We start from the raw sequence: 21020 nt of genomic DNA, 5'->3' as shown, positions 1-21020 counted from the left end.
ATGAATTGAAATCTAATTCATCATTGTGTGCTAACTTCTCTCTGCTTCTCTTAAAAAAAATACATTAAAAAGCTTTTATTTCATGAAGGGAAATGGGATAGCCTAGTTTAGTTTATAGCAGTGGCTCTGCCAGGGCTTAAGGAAAGCGAGGGTGTTGATGGAGCATTTAGAGGCAGAAAGATGTCACATCTCAATTCAATTCTAGCGAGCACAGAGGAACTCAAACTGACAATCCTCGGCATGGGCTGACTTCTGAGTGGCGCGAACTGCCACTGCAATACAAGATCAACAATAAGCCTGTCAGACTCGTACACTAAGCGGCTGGTCTCTCTGCCATGAGCCAAGAGATATTCAGACTCCAATAAGTGCAGCAAAAGTAAATAACAGGTGGAGTGTCACGGGCCACATGCCGGCGGCAATGTCAAACACACATTTTGAGAGAATGCATACAGAACTAAACTTCCAGTAAAACCTGTGTTATCGGAATACTCGGTGAAAACTTGCATGCGCTCGCATTTCTAAATAGCGCCAGTGTGCAAAGAGACGAGAGGTGCGTGTGTCTCTCTCTATTCTGAAGGCAAAACTCTGTTTCCATCTGATTCCCAGGCAGTGGCGATGCCCTCGGGTGGATCTATACAGAGTATACCACAGCGGCTCCACAACAGTGCTGTGCTAATTACATGGCGCACATACGTCCCACTAATCCTCTCAACCAAGCATCACAGCCACATTCAGCCCACAGTGAGGGGCTGCGAATACCGCTGTACCATTAGCAGAGGAGAGCCACTGCTGGAGCACAATGAACAGCACACTCTCAGGCCACTGCTGGAGAGATCCCACAAATAACTAACTGTTGGTAGGAAGACATGTAATCAGGAGAATGCTAATTTACTGTCATAAGTTACTGTGACAGATTTTTTTGCTTTGGAGGTGGGGAAATTATTACATCCACATTTGATCACAAACAATTTCTAATCACATCTATGGTAAGTTACCAGAGTTGTTTATAAATCAAACACCTGTTCGCAACTCAGCTTTGAAAGAGCAAATGCTCTTCACACCGTTATTTTAAATGTCACATGTTTCCATATTAATCAAATAGTCTGATCATGGGACACAGAAATGCAACTGCTTTCTTGTGTGGAGAGCCATTAAATATTAATTTTCTTTCATCATATAGACAAACATGTCAATATGCATGTGTAATGTTTTGGGGGAAGAAAACGAAAACAAATTAACAAACAGAAACATTAACTGCAATATATTACTTAAACATATTTTTCATGTACAAATTTAGGAACGTGTTATTTTACATTTGATAATTTAACTATTACATTTGTGAGTAGACGAAAAATCAAAAGTACATTTATGAATTTTGTCAGATTACTTGAAAGGAGACAAAGTCAAATGTATAGTCAACTAAAACTGAAAACATTTTAAACAAATGATTTCCAACATAACTCAAATATTGTGTTGATATTTAAAAAGGTTTCTCCTTGTTGCAATAAATATGATTCAAAATGTGTTGGAAAGTGCATTTGTTATGAAAATAATTTGAAAATGAAACATCTCCTCAGACATTAGAATAATCATATATCCAAATTATAATCATACATAAATGTGGGGGTTGTGTAAAAATCTGCTTAAAAAAGAAATACAAATGAAAGTAGTTGTGACAAGGATATATTTGCAGGGAATACTACAATGACAAATATAAATACACTTGAACATATAATACTTGATGTGTTGCAGAAATATCCACCCTGTTACTGCTGTTTGTGTAATTGTGTATTAATGTGTAGAGACATAAGTGAACTTTTATAATCCATTACAGGATGAACAAAAGGAGATTATTGAATGTCTGTCTAAGATGGTAATATTTTCTCTAGAAGTATTTCTTTAATTTTCAGTGATTAAAGCCCAAAGTAAAGAATATCTGTGACCAAATGGGTCAAGTAAAGCAATACACACTAACAACATTCAGCTTACTAACTTTACACTGAATAATAACCTGTTACGTATTTCCACTGCATGTAGAATACTGCTTTAAAATGTAGTGAATCAAAACTAAACTAAACTCCTCGATTAGCATTTAATAATGTTCAGAACATGAAGAGCTCAGTAACAAGATGATACAAATTTTAACTGGAATGTTTTACAAGAGACAGAATCTAATGTAAATTGTCTGAATGTGTAAATGACTTATCAGGCAACTGTGAGGTAATTGAAATTTAAACGTCTGATTGGTCTTCCACAAATCACTACTTTTGCATATATACTACTTGATTAATATTTTTTTCAAAATTGAACACTTTATATAATATAATAAAGATTGATATAAAAATGATCTATAAATGTATATGTATAAAAATCCTCACACAAGCCCAAAGTTTTAGTCTGTCCATTAACTGGGATATGTTGAATTAAAAACGTTAATATTATACCATAAAAAAAAACAAATACATATTTTTCACAACTAAAGATTACACGTTAATTTTGTATCAAATTCAAGGATGTTTTTACAAAGGTAAAGTGTGGTCGGTGCCGGAAGCTCAGGCTGTCCCAGCAGCCAGGAGTTGTTGAGACAGCAGCTTGCCTCGTGTGCCGCTGGCTGGGACACACTTCCACTGAGGTCACAGGGTCTCTTCATTCGTCTTTTCTGGCTACAAATATTACACGGTGTAATTTATCCTCTCCAATTCCACGGGTGCACGTTAATCTCATCTCCTTAAAAAAATATATATATTCTCCCTGTGCGGCCGAATCTAAGAACAAAGCCATCAGCAAACAACCTCCTAACCCGACTGGACAGGTACCCCAAATTCTTTAGGAAACAAATACACAGTTTGCAGAGGGGCACGCTAAATCAATCAGCCATGCCCTGAATGGAATTTAAAAAGATGCCAGTCTTTCTCGCCACATGATGTGCTCACACAATAAATCTACACACGTATGCACACACGTACACGGTTGCACCTGCCCTGTTGCTCTATACTGTCAAGTCCTGCATGATTTAAGAGCCCTTAAAACAATGAACAAGAGAAAGTGCATCTTTTAGAGTGTGAGTAGGTGTGAGAGGGTAGATGAATAGAGAAGCATAGGAAAAGTACATGACTGCTAAAACAAGAAAAAGTTCAGTGCCTAGACTAGTGGGGTTCAGGAAACATAACTAGAACAGGCATAGTTAAAACAAGCATAAGCAGATAAGGCAAAAAGAAAAGAAAGAATGACAGAGAAGAAATAAAACTGCATCACAACAGAGGGGTTAAAAGTTAAAGTGAAAGAAGGAAAGAAAGAAACAAGGTGCACCTACTGGTTATGATAGCTGAGAGGGTCTGGAAGACAAAGTTCTGAAATGTCCATCAGTCCAGTTTTAGCATTCCAGGAATGAGAGGAAGAGGAAAGAGAAAACAACTGAGACCCGCTTCTTCCCCGAATGATGGCACAGCACCCTCAGAGACAACGCTGCCGAAACGAAAGCCCCCTCCAGCACCGCTCCACCCAGCCTGCACAGGTATGTTGGACTCGCGTGTGTGCGTGAGCATGGGTGTTGTGTGTGTGTGTGTGTGTGTGTTTATGTATAAATGTGTGGCAGAGAGAGTGTGTCTGAGTGTATGTAAGTGAAAGTGTGTGTATGTCAGAGAGAGAGAGAGAGAGAGAGAGAGAGAGAGAGGGAGAGAAAGTGAAGGAGGAGGGGGGGGGGGAGGAGGGACAGATAGACGGAGGAGGTAAAGGGGGGTGAGACAGAGAGAGAAGCGCAGGCAGCAGCGGGATGAGCGCTAAGATGGAGAGAGCATGAGAGCGCGAGCGAGGGGAATGACTCTTTCCGTGGTCGGGATAGGGCTCTTTAAGACTCAAGGGCTTGATGAATATGGAACAGCTGCTGTTGGCTGGCTCCGAGGGGCAGGACTTAAAGCGACAGAGGGGCCGGCGCAGCACCGGGGAGGAGGGATCCAAACGCTCACTCGCACACTCCGCTAGATACAACACACACACACACACACACACACACACACACATGAGCTCACACACACATAGACAAAACAACCTATCATATGAACAACAGAGACGCAACTAGGAGACCAGTCAACACACAAAGTTTCCGTCTGAATTACATAAAAAGAGCTAGCATTTATGGTATAATTAAAAAAAGAGCTTGAGTTCTTTCTTTCAGTATTGACTGAAATGCAACATTTATTATGTATTTAATGGTGAAGTATCTTTAAATGTATTTCAATTCATATTTGATGAAGAAAAGCATTTTGTCTCAGCTTCTACATCTTGTTTTCATGCTTACATAAATATGCAGTTCAATGATATCAAATGAAAACTACAGCAAAGCTACTTCACACGACGACGACGACAATAGAGAACTTTACCAAGCAGCTGTTTCAGAACTTGACGATGACAATATAAAAACGTATGGTAATCTAGCCTGTACAGTTAGAGAACACATAATAAAGTCAAATCTGACACCAGCCTAAGCCACACCGTAGAAGCTCCAGCAAGCAGTCCAGTGCATCTGCAGCACTTTACTTTCAAAAAGCAATAGCTTTCAAACCACTAAGGACAGTAAATGTATTTATTGAGCTGTGTCGCTAGCTCCATTTGCGGGTGTTACATGTGAGGTACCATTGTGAACCTTTCACCACCTGTGAGAGATGATCTCGAGCCATACCTCATGTTCTGGAAGCCCATCAGCTTCTAAAGCAGCGGAAAATCCAGCTCTGTCTTCTCTAACCCGCAGCTTTAGAACCGCCTGTGTTTCACTGTTGATCAAGCTCAGTAAGAATGCCGAGAATGCAGATACCATTTCACAGTCGGTGAGGGTCTCCATGTTACTGTATCCCAACCTTATAAGAACAGAGCTTACCATGGCACCTTATTGGAGAAACGAGCAGTCCGACAATGGCTGACACTTGGCTGAGTCAAGCAGGAAGAAGCAGCAAGCTTTTCCACGTCTCAGAAACTCACAAGGTGCCTGACGGGCAGTCTCCAGCTTCTTCAGTAGAAATGAGAGCGAGTGAGGAGGAGTCCAGATCTACCAGCAGATTCGTGCAAAAAGGTGTGTAAGGTCGCTCTGCTGCTCTCCGGTTTTTCCTCTGCTGAACAGGAACAGTATAACCCTCAGAGAGGAATCCGGTTCCATTCATCGGCTCACGTTTCTATAATCAATGCAAAAACATCACGCAATCCCTATTGATCATCACAGGCTTATTGATGTGCAGCAAGAGTGCCTCCACAGTGGCACAGATCACACAGCATCTGCTCTCTTTTTTTGCGACAAAAACAAATGACTAAATAAATGAAAATCCAATTAAGATTGATGCCAAGTCAAACACCTGTCAGTTTAATTCCTTAAAGAGGAATAAAATCACCATCAAACACAGTTGTCATACTTCAATAAGACACTGCAGGAAATAAGGGACAAAAAACAACACGTATCTGTACACCTCACAGGGAACAAAGTACACTGTATATTGTACTTCCATATTAATAACAGCTCTAATAATGCCGCTATTTATTAAAGTTGTGGCACTCCATTCTCTCATTTGGGATGTAAAAATCTTTGGTTACTTATTTAAAGAAACCAAAACTAGCAAAACATCAGTCCTTTTGAGTTTGAATTGCTGCACCGATCACAGCATAATTCTACTAGTACAAATAGCTGATCCAGCATGATTTAAATCGACAGACTTAGTTACAAGTCAACAGAGGATCAAGAAGTGTTCCTTTTTAAAGACAGACTGCAATATTATCCTGGTATCTCGCCTGCGTACTGCCTTTCATGTTGATAAACGCCTTCACTTGATAGATGACATTTCTGCATATTTGCCTTCGGCCTCCCAAGGCTTCCGACTGACACTGCGCAGACTTTAGTCACGCAGTGTGAGCTATGAAAGCCCTGCTGCTGCTGCTATCGTTGCTTCTTATCAGCTACGTTATGAAGAAGAAGAAAAAAAATCACGGTAGGTGACAGTTGATTTGACAGGAAGGGATCTGATAGAAATAAAGAATAGAGCTGCACTTGGCTAACACTCGATCACACGTGGCATGACAAAGTTAGTGGCGTGTGACAACCGAGAGCAGGGCTGAGTTGATTACCTAACATGATATTTTGTTTTGGTTTTAATGATTTCGATTTTTGCTTTCTGAATATAGCATCAGACATACCTGCATTGTATCCCTCTGTACAGCTTGTGTGTGTGTTTGTTTACATGGACTGTGTGTACAGTATGGGTGGTGCAACTAGAGAACAGTGAGTAAAGTCTACTTTACAGAAGGTCAAACTACAGTCACTTTAAGCAGTGTGGTCACCTCAAGTGAATTAGTGTCATGAAATGAGATTGCCTTCATTTAGTTTTTCATACCCTACTGCAGAACTTAGATGTTATTCCGCTTACACAGTGCTGAAGGTCGACGTGCACGTCTGCTGAACTTTATAGAGCAAATTAAAGCATCTTGATGGTGTGATGTTACTTTTATCAATTTTGTTATTGACATCTGGTGACGTAAACAAACATGGCCTGAAAACACAGCATAAAAGCACTTCAACGACCTAGTATCCTTTAATACTGCACGTTTGCAAACAATTAGCAAATAAATCCGCAGTGTTAGTGGTCTGTATTTAACAACTCTACCTCCGAATTTCTCTGGAAATAAACAGACAGCCAGGCCTTGTAATATTGTCATATTTAACCTGCTCATGCATAGAGCAATGGTCTAATCGATAACATAATTCAGTCACCATTCCCAGAGGAAAAGGCACCGCGCGCACATACATGCCTCAATTAGAGCTCAACCGCGTGCCCATTTGTATAATTTACAGTAGCTACAGGTGTGTCCAAACTACTTTTACAATTGCATTAAAATGTCTAGAGAAAAAAAAAACGACACAAAACTGGGATAACCAAACAATGTGCCTCGACTGTGTAACCGGAAGATAAACGCAGGTTGATCAATGTACAGTGTACCTTACTCGGACAAGTCATGTCACGTCCCCGTCTCGAGCACAGCGCACTGGTGTCTCCCGGTTGTAGTGGTGCCGGTGGTGATGTGGCTCTGCGTGTCTGAGCGCGCCGTTTAACTGTCACACACCGCGGCCACACTAGCAACTCCTCCTCCGGCGCGCGCCCTGTGGCTAAACCAAACACCTCCACCGGCAGCAGGACTTGGGTGAGCGGGGTCAGATGTGATTCAGGGAAGGAGGAAATGCAATCGTTTCGCCTGTTCGTCTCGTGACTTTAACTCCCCCCTTTTTTTTTTCGTTTCATACTATATGTTGTAAAATACCGCAGAATACATCCTGTTGATTGTTCCACCGTTATTATCTTATTATTCACTGCTTTGTGAATTATTATTATTATAGGCACCCCAGCCGGTAAGGAAACTCACTCAATATCATTATAGGCAGCGTAGAAGTACCTCTATGCGTGCGCCTGTACAGCAATTTGTTGACTTCTGTCAAAGGCTCTAATTTGGTTTATTTTGCCCCTCTGCTCATCACCCCAGAAGTGTAGTGGCAGGGGACAGCAGATGTGAACAAGTTGAACACCACGGCCGTCGATTGGTTTCCACTATTAATGAATAAATAACAGGATAATAGCAGTGTCTGGTCTGTTGCAGAGGTCACAGTAGCTGTGTCACATAAACCCAGGCGCTCACAAACTCTTTCATTTATGTTTTTTAATGTATTTTTGGTATGTATTTTTCTGAAGCCAAGGTGAGATCCTGTAAAAGCCACCATGTGAAAGTAGGCTAAACTATAATCAATGCACGTGTTGTACATAATCGTGAAATGGAACGTACCACTAGCCCCCCGTAGTACCCCTCTGCATGACCCCTGGTGGTTCTCGGGCCCTTTTTTTAGGATCCACTGTCAGTTTTATGGCAAAACACTACATATACTTGAAACATCAATATGTATAAACAATTTTAAAATACATTTCAAAGCAGCACACCGAACCCTACAGCTTCTGGAGCCATTTTCCTTTTAGAAATGTGATAAAAAAAAGATTTGAAATTGTTCATATAATTTCTGTGTTATCCTGTCTTATGAAAGGATTTCCTCCACCCATTTTAGAATCTCCATCATTGACTGACTGCCTCAGCTGTGGCCCAGAGCATGAAGCCGGCTGACAGCAGTCACCAACGCTATCATCTCCACTAGAGGGAGGGCTATCTCAAAACAAGGCCACCAAGGAGCTGCAGCAGAGGTACCTTTATTTATTTATTTATTTTCCCAGGGTGATAGTGTAATTCATAAACTGAATGAATGACAGTCGGGACAGTGCCAACAACCTGGCGCACAATGGAGACTCGACTGCATTTACTTCTGAGCACAAAAAAAACCTATCCATTACAAACGTGTAATTATTGTCCTTAATAGATTAATTCATGCTGAAAGATAGAAATGGGTTCCAGGCTATTGATGTAATCATTTCACTGAGGAAATTAAGTGACATTAAAAGAATGATATTGTCACCGCGAAAGTATCATTGATTCTTTTCGAATGCAATTAACTGTATTTGAAAATGGGAGCTGCACATTGAGCTGCGCAAGGAGCGCTGAGGATCACTTCATTTGTGAGAGATATAAAGACCAAATTATCCCATCAAAGAGAAAATCTATAAATGTAATGGCACAGCGCTTCAGCACTAAGGAACGACAACAGCGGTCCTGTTCAGTTCCCTGCGTTAGGTGCATTAACTACCAGTGAGCGGCTCTCAACAACCCACAGAAAGAATTCTCCAGATGGTGAAGGAGAACATCGCTAAATGTACGAATTCACAATCACATGTAGTTTTTTTTTTTTTTATTGGCTAACATAAACAATCCTCTCTTAAGGAGCCATGAGATGAAGGGCTGTAATGTGTAATGTCATTGAGATATTGTCAGGAAATGTGACTGCTAATGAATGGAACAGCGGTTTCATGGAGTTGTAGAATCTTTATTTCAGTTCCTACACCTACTTTTTGCTTAATGTAGTTCAAAGTAGAGCTGAAACGCTCAGTTGATCAATCAGTTGATCAACTGAATATAAACCGGCAACTGTTTTTAAATTTGAATCATCGTTAATCATACATTTCAAACATTTACTTAAGAGGCAGGCTCCCAAATGTGAGGATGTGCTGCCTTTCTTTGCTTTGTATCATTCTTAACTGGATATCTTTGGGTTCTGGACTCTTGGTTGGGCAAATCAAGCAATTTGGAGATGTCAGTTTGGACTTCAGGAAATTGTGCCATTGTTCACTATTTTCCAACATTTTATAGATTTAACAATTTGTTGATTTACCAAGAAAATATGTGGCAGGTGAATTGATAGTAAAACTCAACGTTACTTCGACCCCTCCTTCAAACTAATCTGAATCACTTCTGGTTTACGCTCAGAAGAGTTGCACGTACTTGTCTCTTCCAATGCAATATCATCCACAAATATATGTTCTGACACTTGAGTATCGAAATCAACTGATTATCCCCATAAAATGGGATTTCATGGGTTTTTGTTATGGTTTTCTGAAAGTCACCATCAAATAAATTATGATAATGGCCAACGTCACTGTGACCTACAAGAGCAAATATTCTTTCGCGTTCTCTCCCGCCTGCTATTGTACTCTGATGATAAACTGGAATGCACTGGAATGGCACTTTTGAAATGAGACAGAATGAAAGCTCGCAGACAGATTAACATTTGTGCTTGTTGCTTTTAGATGTAGAGGGGGTTTCCATGCGCCCTACAATTGTGTAATACCAGTTTTGCGTGTGGCGTTTTGTTGACTCTCCGTAGTTCTGCGGTGAGTTTTGATGGATTCCAAGAAAAGCATGCTTGTGCGGCGGTTACTGGTCCACACAGCTCCCTAACCTAATTACAGTGTTGGTAATCCAGTGAAACGAAATTCAGTGAAGAGGCGGAGAGGCAGGCAGAGAAAAAAAAAAAACATGAAACATATCAGACACAACTGCTGATATGATGTCCAAACATCAGATGAATCAGGCATCAATCTCCAGCCCCGGTCAAAAATGCTGCATTATTCAAACCCGAACATTTTTCTTTGAGCGATTCAAACTAAATCAGAGGGTCCAAAGCCTCTCTCCCTCCACCTGCTGTCAGCCAATCTCCATCCCACCCTCGCCTAAATTTCATTTAGGAGATATCTTTCTCCCTTTCCGTCTCTCTCATGCTCTCTACATCGCTGTCTCTTCTCTCTTTTTGAATTCAGTGCGCTGCAGCCCTTAGATTTACTTGCTTAACAAATATGGACAGGGGGCCTAAGTGGTTTTTGAAATCTTCGAATGGACTTTGGAGTGCCTGTGCTGTGCTGGGTGACAACAGTCTCTCTGTCTCTCTCTCTCTCTCTCTCTCTCTCTCTCTCTCTCTCTCTCTCCCTCTCTCTCTCTCTCTACCACTAACCCATCTGTGTGTGTGACTGTGTCTGGTTGTCTGTCTGTTTATGTTTATGTCTGCATGTGTGTGTGTGTGTGTGCTTCCCCACGCTCTCCCAGACTCCCTGGCTGGGAGATGGCAGCGCATGGGTGGAGCGGCAGTCTGGAAATGAGATAAGGATGTCTGATTCATAGGATCTGACAGGAAATCTATACTCTGCAATGTTTATAATCCAGCCGTTACTACACAGCCAAATGAAAGAACAATAATCCAATCATTTACTCCATATTTACCTGAAGCAGATTCTCGGCTTTAAACGTAAAGTGCATTGCGCGGTGACGGAGGCTGTAAAACGGCTGATATGGGTGAGGGTGCGGAGGGTGTTGGGGGCAGTTTGTAGCTCAGAGAGAGGAGGACATCGAGGAGGGCGAAGATGGACTGTCCTCAGGGGAGATATGTGTCTACGGGAGACGGAATGGTTCACCTGTGTGCACTCGGCAGGGTTAAGGGTCACTCATTACTCATCATTAAGACCCCATTGACTTGAGTAACTTCCAAACAAGGAGTAACTAGAGTTTTTGACACGTGAGTTTAAAGGTTACCGAGATGAGGTCCAATGAGAAAAAAAAATAATCCTCAACACACAAGTAGTGCATTAGCAAAAGGCTTCTACTGTTACAAAGCTCATCGGAGAGGTGTAATTTGTCTCTCACACTGATCCTGTGTCATCTCTAACAGAGAAGTCCATAGAGGTAATGTCTCACCAATAGCATAGAGGAATTCTCTGGTGGGGGTTTACTTATCATCGAGTCTTTCATGGACAGTATGAGCTGCTCTTCATTGTGTACGAGGGGGGAGGTTTATCTTATTTGGAAAAGTGAAGGGGGCCTGCCCTTATCTGTCAATAAACAGTAATTAGATTTTGTGGCCGATAGCGTCGATTGGTTTCTAATCTAGCTGTCGCCCTAGACGTGTGTAATTAAAATCCTGATTGATAAAGGGGTCCGCCCACGCCACCACTTTACCAGACCCTACCCCCGACCCCTTCAAAACACAAACAAGAGAGAGATATGAAAGAAGGCCTGGGGAGAAAACTGCACTACTTATTGATCAGCTGTATCTGTCTTCCTATCAATGCCCTTTTCCCACAATAGAGGGGCCAGTACAAAGGTTTCCTACGTAAAACTTCATAGCTAATCTTCATCCCGCAGATTTTATCTTCCCCCTGAAAAACAACACCAAAACAACCAACATTGTACCCAGGAAAACAGATATTTGTCTACTTGTGCTCGCGACAACAAAAAAACATTTGCATGTGTTTGTGTGAAATTCCCTTATCAAGGTATTAAAACATGCTTACCACTAATGAGGGACCGCTTACTATAATTGTAATGCAATAAAGGAAAAACACCCTTTGGGCAATACCGAGATGAAAAAGGAATGCATTTCATCTATTTCACTAATGGGCCTGTGAACACAAGAATAAGCTCCAGACAAACACGCATACATACACACAAGCACACACACACACACATGCGCAGGTGAATGTCAAATGTGCATCACACATTACACAAATAAGGTAGTACCTTCAAGTCAGAGGACTCCCACAGAGAGTAGCCAGGCTGAAAGGTGTTCAAAAACACCGCCTCCAGACTTCCATGCAGACAGACGAGCCAGGAAGAAAGGCGACGTGCTGTTTAAAGTTCTGAAGAAAAATGGACAGTGAAGAAAGTGAAATAGCGAGAGAGGAGAGCAGGACAGAGAAAACACATCAGGTAAAGAGGCATCCTGCCAAGTGAGCACGCACGTTCAGCTGCTCCAGCCAGTGAACATCTCACCATGACCCAAACCTTAAGAACGGCAGATAATCAGTCTTGTAGAGTCAGATTTTGTCAGGTTATCTGCAGGATTTTTTAAGCTGCGTAAACTGGGAGAGAGTGCAGGCCTGTGACCTTTTCTGTCTGACACTGGTCACCTGCTGTCACGTGTGAGGGCCGACCCACGGCAGTGAATGATGGCTGCATACTCTGCTTCACCTCCCTCTGCGAGACATATGCACTGGCAAATACTCTCACACACACACACACACCCACTGTGGAGTGAATAAACCGCCTCTCACTCAACAGCACACCAATGCTGCTCACACATCAAGAACATAATAAATCACAAATTAGAAGTGTGTGTATTTGGAGGGGGTGGACCTTCTAGAACGCACTGGTCCAGTGCTTAATTTGATTCTTAATGGAAGGCAAAATTTCCAAAGGAAAACTTTCATTGGGCACAAAATGACTTTCCTTAGTTTTCACTTTCTTACACTGAGAGAGATTGAGTTTGATAAATGCTGTCAGTGCAGTGCCAGCCCATGCATGGTGTACCTCATTTAACCCATTTCTGTAATTTCTTCACTAAACAGGGATTATTAAATAGTTACCGTAACAAATGGGACATCGACTGAAAGAAATTTTGCTTTTTAACTTCCTTAACCAAAGATGTGGTACGTTACTTGTCTTATAAACATCTAATTTACAGAATAATGATTCAAGCCTTGACTGCATTAGTCGTTTCATACGATCCACAGTAGATTGGAGTTATTAGGATTTCTTCGTCATTTTCATGTCTATATATCAACATATATTTCTGTGTTGCAAAATGCGAATTTAATAGTTTTTTTTATGTAAGTTCACCTTACATAACGAAAATACAATTCTGAAGCATTTCAAAATAAAAGTCTGATAATGTTATTCTTGTGGGTGCTATGTGCACAGTGAGCTGTGGTGCTTGTAGCGAGCTTGTAGGATTATGTGTTCGGGTCTTGACCTTTGTCACATGATTGCCCACCCTTTCCTTTCCATCCAAGTAATATGTCATAATAATACAGGTAGTGAACAATTACAGCAACACCTGTACAATATACTGATCTAAATCAGTTATAATATATTTAGTGAAGCAAAGAAACATTTAATTTTGTTAAGAGTGTGTCAGTGATGCGTTGATGCAGCTCTTTTATATTGTAATTCTTTGCAGATTTATAAAATGGCACCTTTTTGTATAGGTAGTGGACACCTTAAATGCAAGCCAATACAACATTTGCATTGGCTTGCATTTTAAAAATGTAAATTAAATCCATACCTCTCTGACTCACTCTCAGAGCTGATTAGACATTATAAGTTAATATATATTATAAAGCGAAGGGTTTACATGTTATTTTCCGGGAATTGCTGTTACTGTGCTCCCTGAATGCTTCTCTAATAAAGTATAAATACACGTATAGGCCTAAATTTAAGAAAATGATCATCATTCAACTAATTTCAAGTAAATTTTTACCCTTGAAAAAGAAAAAGAAAGCTCCTGGATATAAGAAACCTTGTCTTGCGTGAATAAATGTGATTGGAGATCAGATCCTCCTTTAGATTCTTCTTAAGAATGTCTTCTCTCCTGATAATAAGGCCAGTTCCCCCTGTGGTGCCACAACAGTGGAGTGACCTTGTCACCAGGGTGCCATGTGTCACAGTGGGGGGGGGGGGGGGGGACGACCCAGAGGGAGAGGGTGGGGTGAACAGATCATCTCCCTGCATGGTACCCGTGCCTTACCCTTCCTTCCCCACCACAGGCCCAGCACCAGAGAGGCCGGTGCAGGGAGAGGAGCAGGCTCCAGGCTCTGGAGAACATGACTCCAATTAAGCTGTGGAAGCCTGGCTCACGCTCCACTGCCTCCGCCCAGTTGTCCATACGCAGGAAGACACACAGTAAACCTAGGGAAATGAACTCTGTCAGCATAGTCAAGATAGTCACTGAGATAGTTAGATTGTGCTTTACAAACAATTAGCACGAGAAAGGACTCACTGGGATCCATCAAGAAACCGCAGAATCTGCTCAAATATAAACAAACAATATCAAAATCAAACCAATAACCGCAAGGGAAGAGCAACGGCAAATAAAGCTTTTTTTCTTGTTTTGAGAGCCCTGTGGAAAAAATGCGGAGAGTTAAGCACACAGTAATGGATGAGAGCGATTGAGAGGCCTCGTTTCCCCCTGTGATTAAAAATGTATGTTGCCACACGCAGCCTTTGGTGTGGAACTCTCCTGGAAAAGGAGCTGGTTAATATTCAGGCCCATGTCTGGCTAATGTCTTAAAGTGATAAATAGGAGGGGGTTGCTGCCGTTTGATTGTTCTTCACAGGCAGTCTGGGAGCAGCAGCACAGGGGGATTTAAGGTGGAGGAATCCTCTCAAAGCTCCTCATTCATTCACTCTCAGACGCCCCATCATTAATTGGGCCTGTCGACATGACTCCTCTGTACCCAGGGCCACTGGCAGCTACTATGGTGGATGAGCTTTTTAAGACAGTTCAAAAGAGTCCTTGCCTCATGAAAGGCATTCAAATTACGTGAAATTGCATTCATGTCAAGCCTTGCAGGCATTTTCATACAGTACGCTGGCATAATGTCTTGTTTTGTGCCCTGCATATCTGTGTGACTATATAATCGCTCTCTTGGGAGCAAAGCACACTATAAAGAGTATTGCTTTAAAAACTATTAATACATAATGTTTCATTTTCCAAATGACTCTATACATATATACAGTAAATACAGCACTGTATGATTTAGACGAAATGCAATTCAGTTCACTGTTATGTAAACATATCAATCTTTTCTCATTAAAATTAGTAGCATTATATACCCAAGAGTAACTGACATCATGGAAGATAATATTCCCATAACAAACTCATTTTAGTTTTTTGCAAAACAGAATGAAATAAACCTGGTGAAAACCTAAAAAAATCCCTGCTTGGAAGGAAGCTTCATTAATTATTTGAAGCATTAAATGTAGACCAGATGTATCTGGTTAATCTTTACCCAAAGATCAATTCTATGAATGGTCTGTTTCACACAGGTCGTTGTGACTGAAATGCATAATAGAACATCCAAATAAGTAGCTGAACCACAATATGTATAAGCAGCAGTGGTCCCTTTGGCACAGTATCCACTTATCTCCCTGCTCTGTGTAAGTGTAGCTATGCAGGACAAGGTGAGTCCAGCCTTCAAAACTTTGTGATTTTCTACTGATGTGTAGTTGGAAGGTGATAGCAGAAGGTGGCCAGATTTGGTTCACAATGTCAACCATGTGATACTTTAGTATTTATAACCATTAGAGGCTGTATATATGTCATGAAGTACAGCGGGCTCTTTTTCAGGGTGGCCATTGGCCTACTTCACTTCTATCCTCGTCTGACTGTTTCTACAAGGAGGACCAATAACCCCTTCTTTAGGAGTAACACTTTACCTCAGACTTTAAGGGGATCCTAGCTGATGTTGGTGATCTTCATTCGTTTTTACACTTATTCAAAACAAAAAAGTTAGGTATTTAAACGCAGCTTATTAGTCCACAGTTTTGTCGTAGAATTGCTGTTATGCACTGAAGGACGGCACTGGTTCTCAGGCCACACTGGCTCACTGGACCTGACCTTGTATACAATAAAGCCATCAAATGTTTAGCAGAGATCACAGCACAGGCCTGGGATTGATTGCTGTTTCCAAAGAGGCCATCACACACGGTTTTCAGTTCAGGCCACCGATGATCAGTCAAACTAACTCTTGCGTTGTCATTTCTACAACATGTGTTTTGTTCATGCTACTGAAAGTATTCGCAGTCTCACTTTTTCCTCACTCTTTAAATATTTCACTATCTATTGCAATCACACTCATTCCTCCCATTATTTCCCCCCTCCTCCCTCTCCCTGTCGTGGAAGTGGTTTCTGTTATGGCAGTGGGGAAGGCTACCCGCAGCGGGAGAGATCCTAATTAACAGCCTATTCATTTGTGTGGAGCGGAGGGCTCCTGCTTTCTGAGCACTTGTTTTATGGTGGCGCTAGGGAGCCCTGTCCAGGGATTTGGAGGGGGATAATTGCCTTTGCCGCAGGCTGCAGTAATCTGGTCGGCTAATTCATTATTTTAATAAGTTAGCTTCTCCTCGGGGGTGTGCTAGCTGCGCTGCGCCTCAAACCTTGGTGGTGCACCTCGTTATTGTGGCGCTCTTTTACACTGCCGCCCGCACAGGGGTTAATAACTGTTATTAGCCTCTCTCCTCAGCCTGCAATTTCTCGTTTAACTGGGGCGATTCAAACGAAACCTTTGCGAGCGTCTAATAATCAACCTCTCTGGAACCAGGGGTAATCCCTGTGAAGGGGTCCACATAGAGGAGAGGGGTAATGGATGCAATTGCCTGAGTGCCTTTCCCTCCGCTCCTTTCATTACGGCTCCTGATGTTGTTTTTGTTGTCGATGCCGCTGTTGTTTTTACTCAATTCCTCCAAAATCATTTGAGGGAAGCAATGTTTGACTTGAGCAAGGGAAATGGATCAGATTCATACATACAAATAAGATGATCATTAGGTTTGCGTAACTAATGGCTTCATTTAGGCCATAATCTTCCATCTCTCTAATAGGCGATGCAGTCAGTGGGATGTGTGCATGTCTCTGTGTAGAGGCAGGTTTAATGACTCCAGTGCAGTCAGACATTTTGTGCATTGGCTGATTAAAAGCCATGTCGTTTCAACAGGAAGGGAATAAAGAGAGGGCTTCATGAATGGGAGTATTTGAAAAATCCAATATTGGAGATGGTGACGGCTAGATTTTTGAAGGAAGCTGCAGTTAAAATCAAATTATGAATACAGCACAAAGTGGTTAAATGGTTTGTAATGCGCCTATCGGATACATTATTTCACTCTGTGACGTAAAGAGATATCCTCATTCACTTTAGAAAGAAAATACAATGTAGACAAGACAATCCTATTATGTGTCCCTAGATATCCCTTTGCATCTGCCAATGACAAAATCCATCACTTTGGATAAGGAAGAGGAAACAGTTGGACTGTCCTTAACAGTGAAGTTAGACACAGAGGAACTCCAAATGTTCTGGCTGGTGGAGGCCATTTGCACTTCAAAAACTGCATATTTAGCTATTTCAAGAAATGCATGTATCTTTTCACCACTAACTGTATCTTAATAACAATCCATCTTGAGTGTTTGGTATCCTCTGTACACTCGGGAGAGTGCAGGCCTCAGTCCATATGCTCTGTGTGGCTTATGTTCCATCCTGTAGACTGGCTTGTTTAGCTGTCATCATGCCGTGACCTGCCAGCCACTGTGAAATGAGCTCCTGGATATTAAAGAGGCTATCTCTTCATCTGTACTTAACCATAGTGGAGTGACACATCACATGGCCCTGGGCCCTGTAAAGGAGAGGGGCAATAACATCTAGGGTGGAAAATGTTGAAAAGAGCAAGGCCATATTCTGTGGTCAGTCATAAGACTGAAAGAACAACATGTTCACCATGCTTTCTCACCAACCCAACAACAAGCTATGAAATGTCCTGAAGTATTGCGCAATGTTTATCCAAGAACGTGACAGTCTGCAAATGGCCCTGCATGATCCTTTAGCCCTTTTATCTGCTGCTTAAAGTTAAACCTTCTCTCAGCCACGGCCCCTTCTGCACACAGTGGTGGCGGTTGTGCTTCATAAAGTACGCACATGATAGTAAATGACCTGGTTCACTATTAACTATTATCCACTTAATGTCCTTCCTGGCTTGCCACATGTGGAGCTTTGGCCTCTGGGGCTGCCTGGGGCTCGTTCAGGGCCATGGCTTTTCAAAGCCCACGCTGCCATCTGCTAGACCAGCGGCCCTGCTCCCCTTCCGCGGCTGGTGTGGCTGCAGCTGGGACAGCAGAGGCCTGCGACTGTCCCACACCCAGGTGTTTACCACAACTTCATGCATATGGATTCACAGCTCGCTATATGCTCTGCTATGTAGACAGTAATGCTGAAAGCAATTTCTGCACAGGGAGGAGTTTTCTTATTGATTTTGTTCCTCTTTTGGATATATCTAATTTTGACACTCTTCTGTGTGAGGCAGTATTGATCAATGATATCAGCTGCCATTTTTTTGAAGAACTGCTGGAGTGGCATACAGCCCTTCAGCCCTTCAGCCCTGCCCACCTTAAAGCCGCTCAACTTAGCATGACTGGCTTCTAATGAGTGGTCCCTCCTCTCATCACACAATCCTGAGTCCCCCCTCCTGCATTCATCAATTCTCATTAGGGAAAATCATCATGTGGAATACCAACTTTTGGCCAATATTCATCACTGTCAGCCCTCATCCATAGCAGCACAATGACAGACGCAGGATCTGGGAGTGCCTAAGTAGCACTGACTTAGCTCTTTTATTCCCTAATCTCACCCTCAGTGCTTGTGGAGCCCAAGCAACTCTCTGCAGTGCACACTCCCTGACAGCAATTACTTTATGCAAAAAGAGTGGAGGAGTTCAGTGAGTGGCGTGAGTGAGAATAAGCCTCCACAGAACTCTGGCTGTTAGCAGGCTGCAGCATTCCAATAGGACCAGCTAACTTCCCACGGGCACTAAAGGGCAGCGAGGGGGGAGGAGAGATAGCAGTGGACAGCTTTGTTGCACTGTGACAGGGATCTTGTTGTGACATCCTCCGTCTAGGCATCATTCATATACTGCTTCTGTAAAATGATTACATAATTACATAGATCTATTGTTATTGTACTCATATCGAACGGACATCCTCCGAAAAGCAATTCAAACTTGGCACTGTGAGCACACACAAACCTAGCTACCAAGCCCCCCAAAAAATGAAACATTATTTCTTAGCTTTGAAAGCTAATGTGTTAATGAGCTTTAGAGTTGCTGGTTGGCTGATTTTGTGACCTTTGGACAGTACCAGACTTTCCCGTTTCCAGTCTTTATGTTAAGCTAAGCTAAATGGATGCTGGTTCTAGCTACATGTTTACTGTTAGTGTACAGACAAGAGAGCGGCATTGGTCTTTGCACCTTTAACTCTTGGCAATAAAGCAAATAAGAAAATGGCAAACTATTCCTTTAAATCAAGCTTGCATATTTATTTCCATTGGGTCCATCTATTCTTTTGGAGCTTATCTACGTCACCGACAGATTGCCTTCGCCAGCAATGTGTTCCCCCTCCTGTAAAAATAGCTTGTGCATGTCGTTCTCAGAACGGCAGCAGGATCAATACATTCATTCCCATTTTAGCTGCTCTGCCCCTTTGCCCACCTACGCCCAAGAATAGGACAGCTTGCAAAACCCAGCCGCCATGTCAGCTAATCACAGCCCTATTGCTTCAGTCACTCGTGCCCCATCGTTGGCCCACACCGGCTGCCTGCCCAGCGCAGCTAGAGATTTTACCCAGAGGTCAGTGGGCTGGCCAGCCTGTCTCAGTCCAAATTCCCCTCCTGCCAGGTGGATCAGAGGGAGGCTAGCGGTTCGCTTCACCGCTGAGAAAATGAGATCACACTGCCACAATAGGGGGGCTGCCTTTGGAAGACCTTCATTCCAGGCTACAAGATAATACCGGAAAACCATTTGCATCAACCGAGGGGACATTATAATAAATCAGACACCGTGATAAATTATCTTAATGCTTGGCACTAACAGGTGTTAACTGACTCTAAATTATTGTCTTTTACCAGCGGCTACAGAGCTAAAGAAGGCCTGTGTTTTTTTATGAAAATCAAAATTGTACAGTTATGCATTTCACAGCCAATGTTGGGTCAAATTTTGACCATTGTGCCTCACAACATTGCATCATTTTACCGTGTTTGTGACAGTTGCATCGGTAATTAATGCGGCCTCTGTGTACCCTTCGCATGTTTTCTCGTAAAGAAAATGCCACATCTGTATAGATAGATAGAAAAACTTGAATACCCACATATACTTGTATATACACACACACACACACACACTAGCGGATGAAGATTGCACCGTGGAACCTTGGCGGGCAACATATGATGGCCTGAGGCGGTGTCTCAGTGGTTGAGCCATGAGTCACTTACCTCAGGGCTGCCAGTGAAATCATAAACAAACAGCATTCCTCCTCCCCAGGGAAGCATTCAAGAAAACTCATTCAATATAAAGTGTTCACAATGATAAAACAGTTATTGATATTGTTTACAGTGAGCTGCGGGGTACATTACATAACGTGTAGCTAAGTTAAATGGATGCAATTCATGTAGGAACCATAAATAACAAAAACAGGTGATGCTGAAGCTGTTTACCTCTGTTTCCAGTCTTTATGCTAAACTAATCTAATCTTGCAGCTGTAAATTCAAATAAGCATGTTGAACCATTCCTTATAGATCTGAACTGATCTGATATCCCTGTCGCGTCTCATTGAAATGAGTAAAGGATCGTCTTGGGATTGTAGCTGCAAGCGCACAAAGTTAGGTTTCCACCACAAACATAACAGCTGTGACCATGTCCAGTAAATCTGGACACACACATATATAGGTACACACACACACATCATTTGACACACACAGCAGTCATTTTTCACGATCACATATGCATCCTGGAAAAATCAGTGTACAGTCACATACTGATACACACTTGGACCTCACCCAAGCCCTTCATCTCTCAGCAATATGAAGCACCTGGACTTTTTCTTGGTGTGATAGATGGATGGCAGAATATCCCTGAGGGACTGGTGATTAAACAGGAAGCAGAGAGAGTCACTGAGCCGACCGTGGAGCTGGCTGACCCCTCCTTCTCGGCCGCTCAATGATCTGCTGCTACAAAGACTAGAGGAGAGGAGAGAGAGA

The 21020-nt window shown here is 42.2% G+C and overlaps 2 protein-coding genes across 7 annotated transcripts in view; both read right to left on the bottom strand.

Moving 5' to 3' along the window:
- Positions 1 to 21020, bottom strand: part of esrrb (estrogen-related receptor beta) — a 61611-nt gene that overhangs the window by 38650 nt on the left and 1941 nt on the right. For 2 of the 6 annotated variants that reach the window (XM_076108712.1, XM_076108713.1), the window contains exon 2: positions 20820 to 20999. In XM_076108712.1, the coding sequence (XP_075964827.1) occupies positions 20820 to 20999 (180 nt within the window). Of the gene's footprint in view, positions 1 to 11970; positions 20199 to 20819; positions 21000 to 21020 lie in introns of those variants that run through there. The other 4 variants (XM_076108715.1, XM_076108716.1, XM_076108717.1 and 1 more) reach the window with 3 other exon arrangements.
- Positions 20340 to 21020, bottom strand: part of LOC142968723 (G patch domain-containing protein 2-like) — a 44818-nt gene continuing 44137 nt past the window's right edge. Inside the window, exon 11 of the mRNA XM_076108721.1 lies at positions 20340 to 20999. The gene's annotated coding sequence lies outside the window, so the exon portion shown is untranslated. The remainder of the gene's footprint in view (positions 21000 to 21020) is intronic.

Source organism: Anarhichas minor, unplaced genomic scaffold (assembly GCF_050575085.1).
Source record: "Anarhichas minor isolate MPS153535 unplaced genomic scaffold, ASM5057508v1 ptg000040l, whole genome shotgun sequence".
In the NCBI taxonomy this organism is placed as follows: Eukaryota; Metazoa; Chordata; class Actinopteri; order Perciformes; family Anarhichadidae; genus Anarhichas; species Anarhichas minor.
The sequence above is the reverse complement of the archived record's forward strand: the minus strand, read 5'-3'. Positions and strand labels throughout refer to the sequence as shown.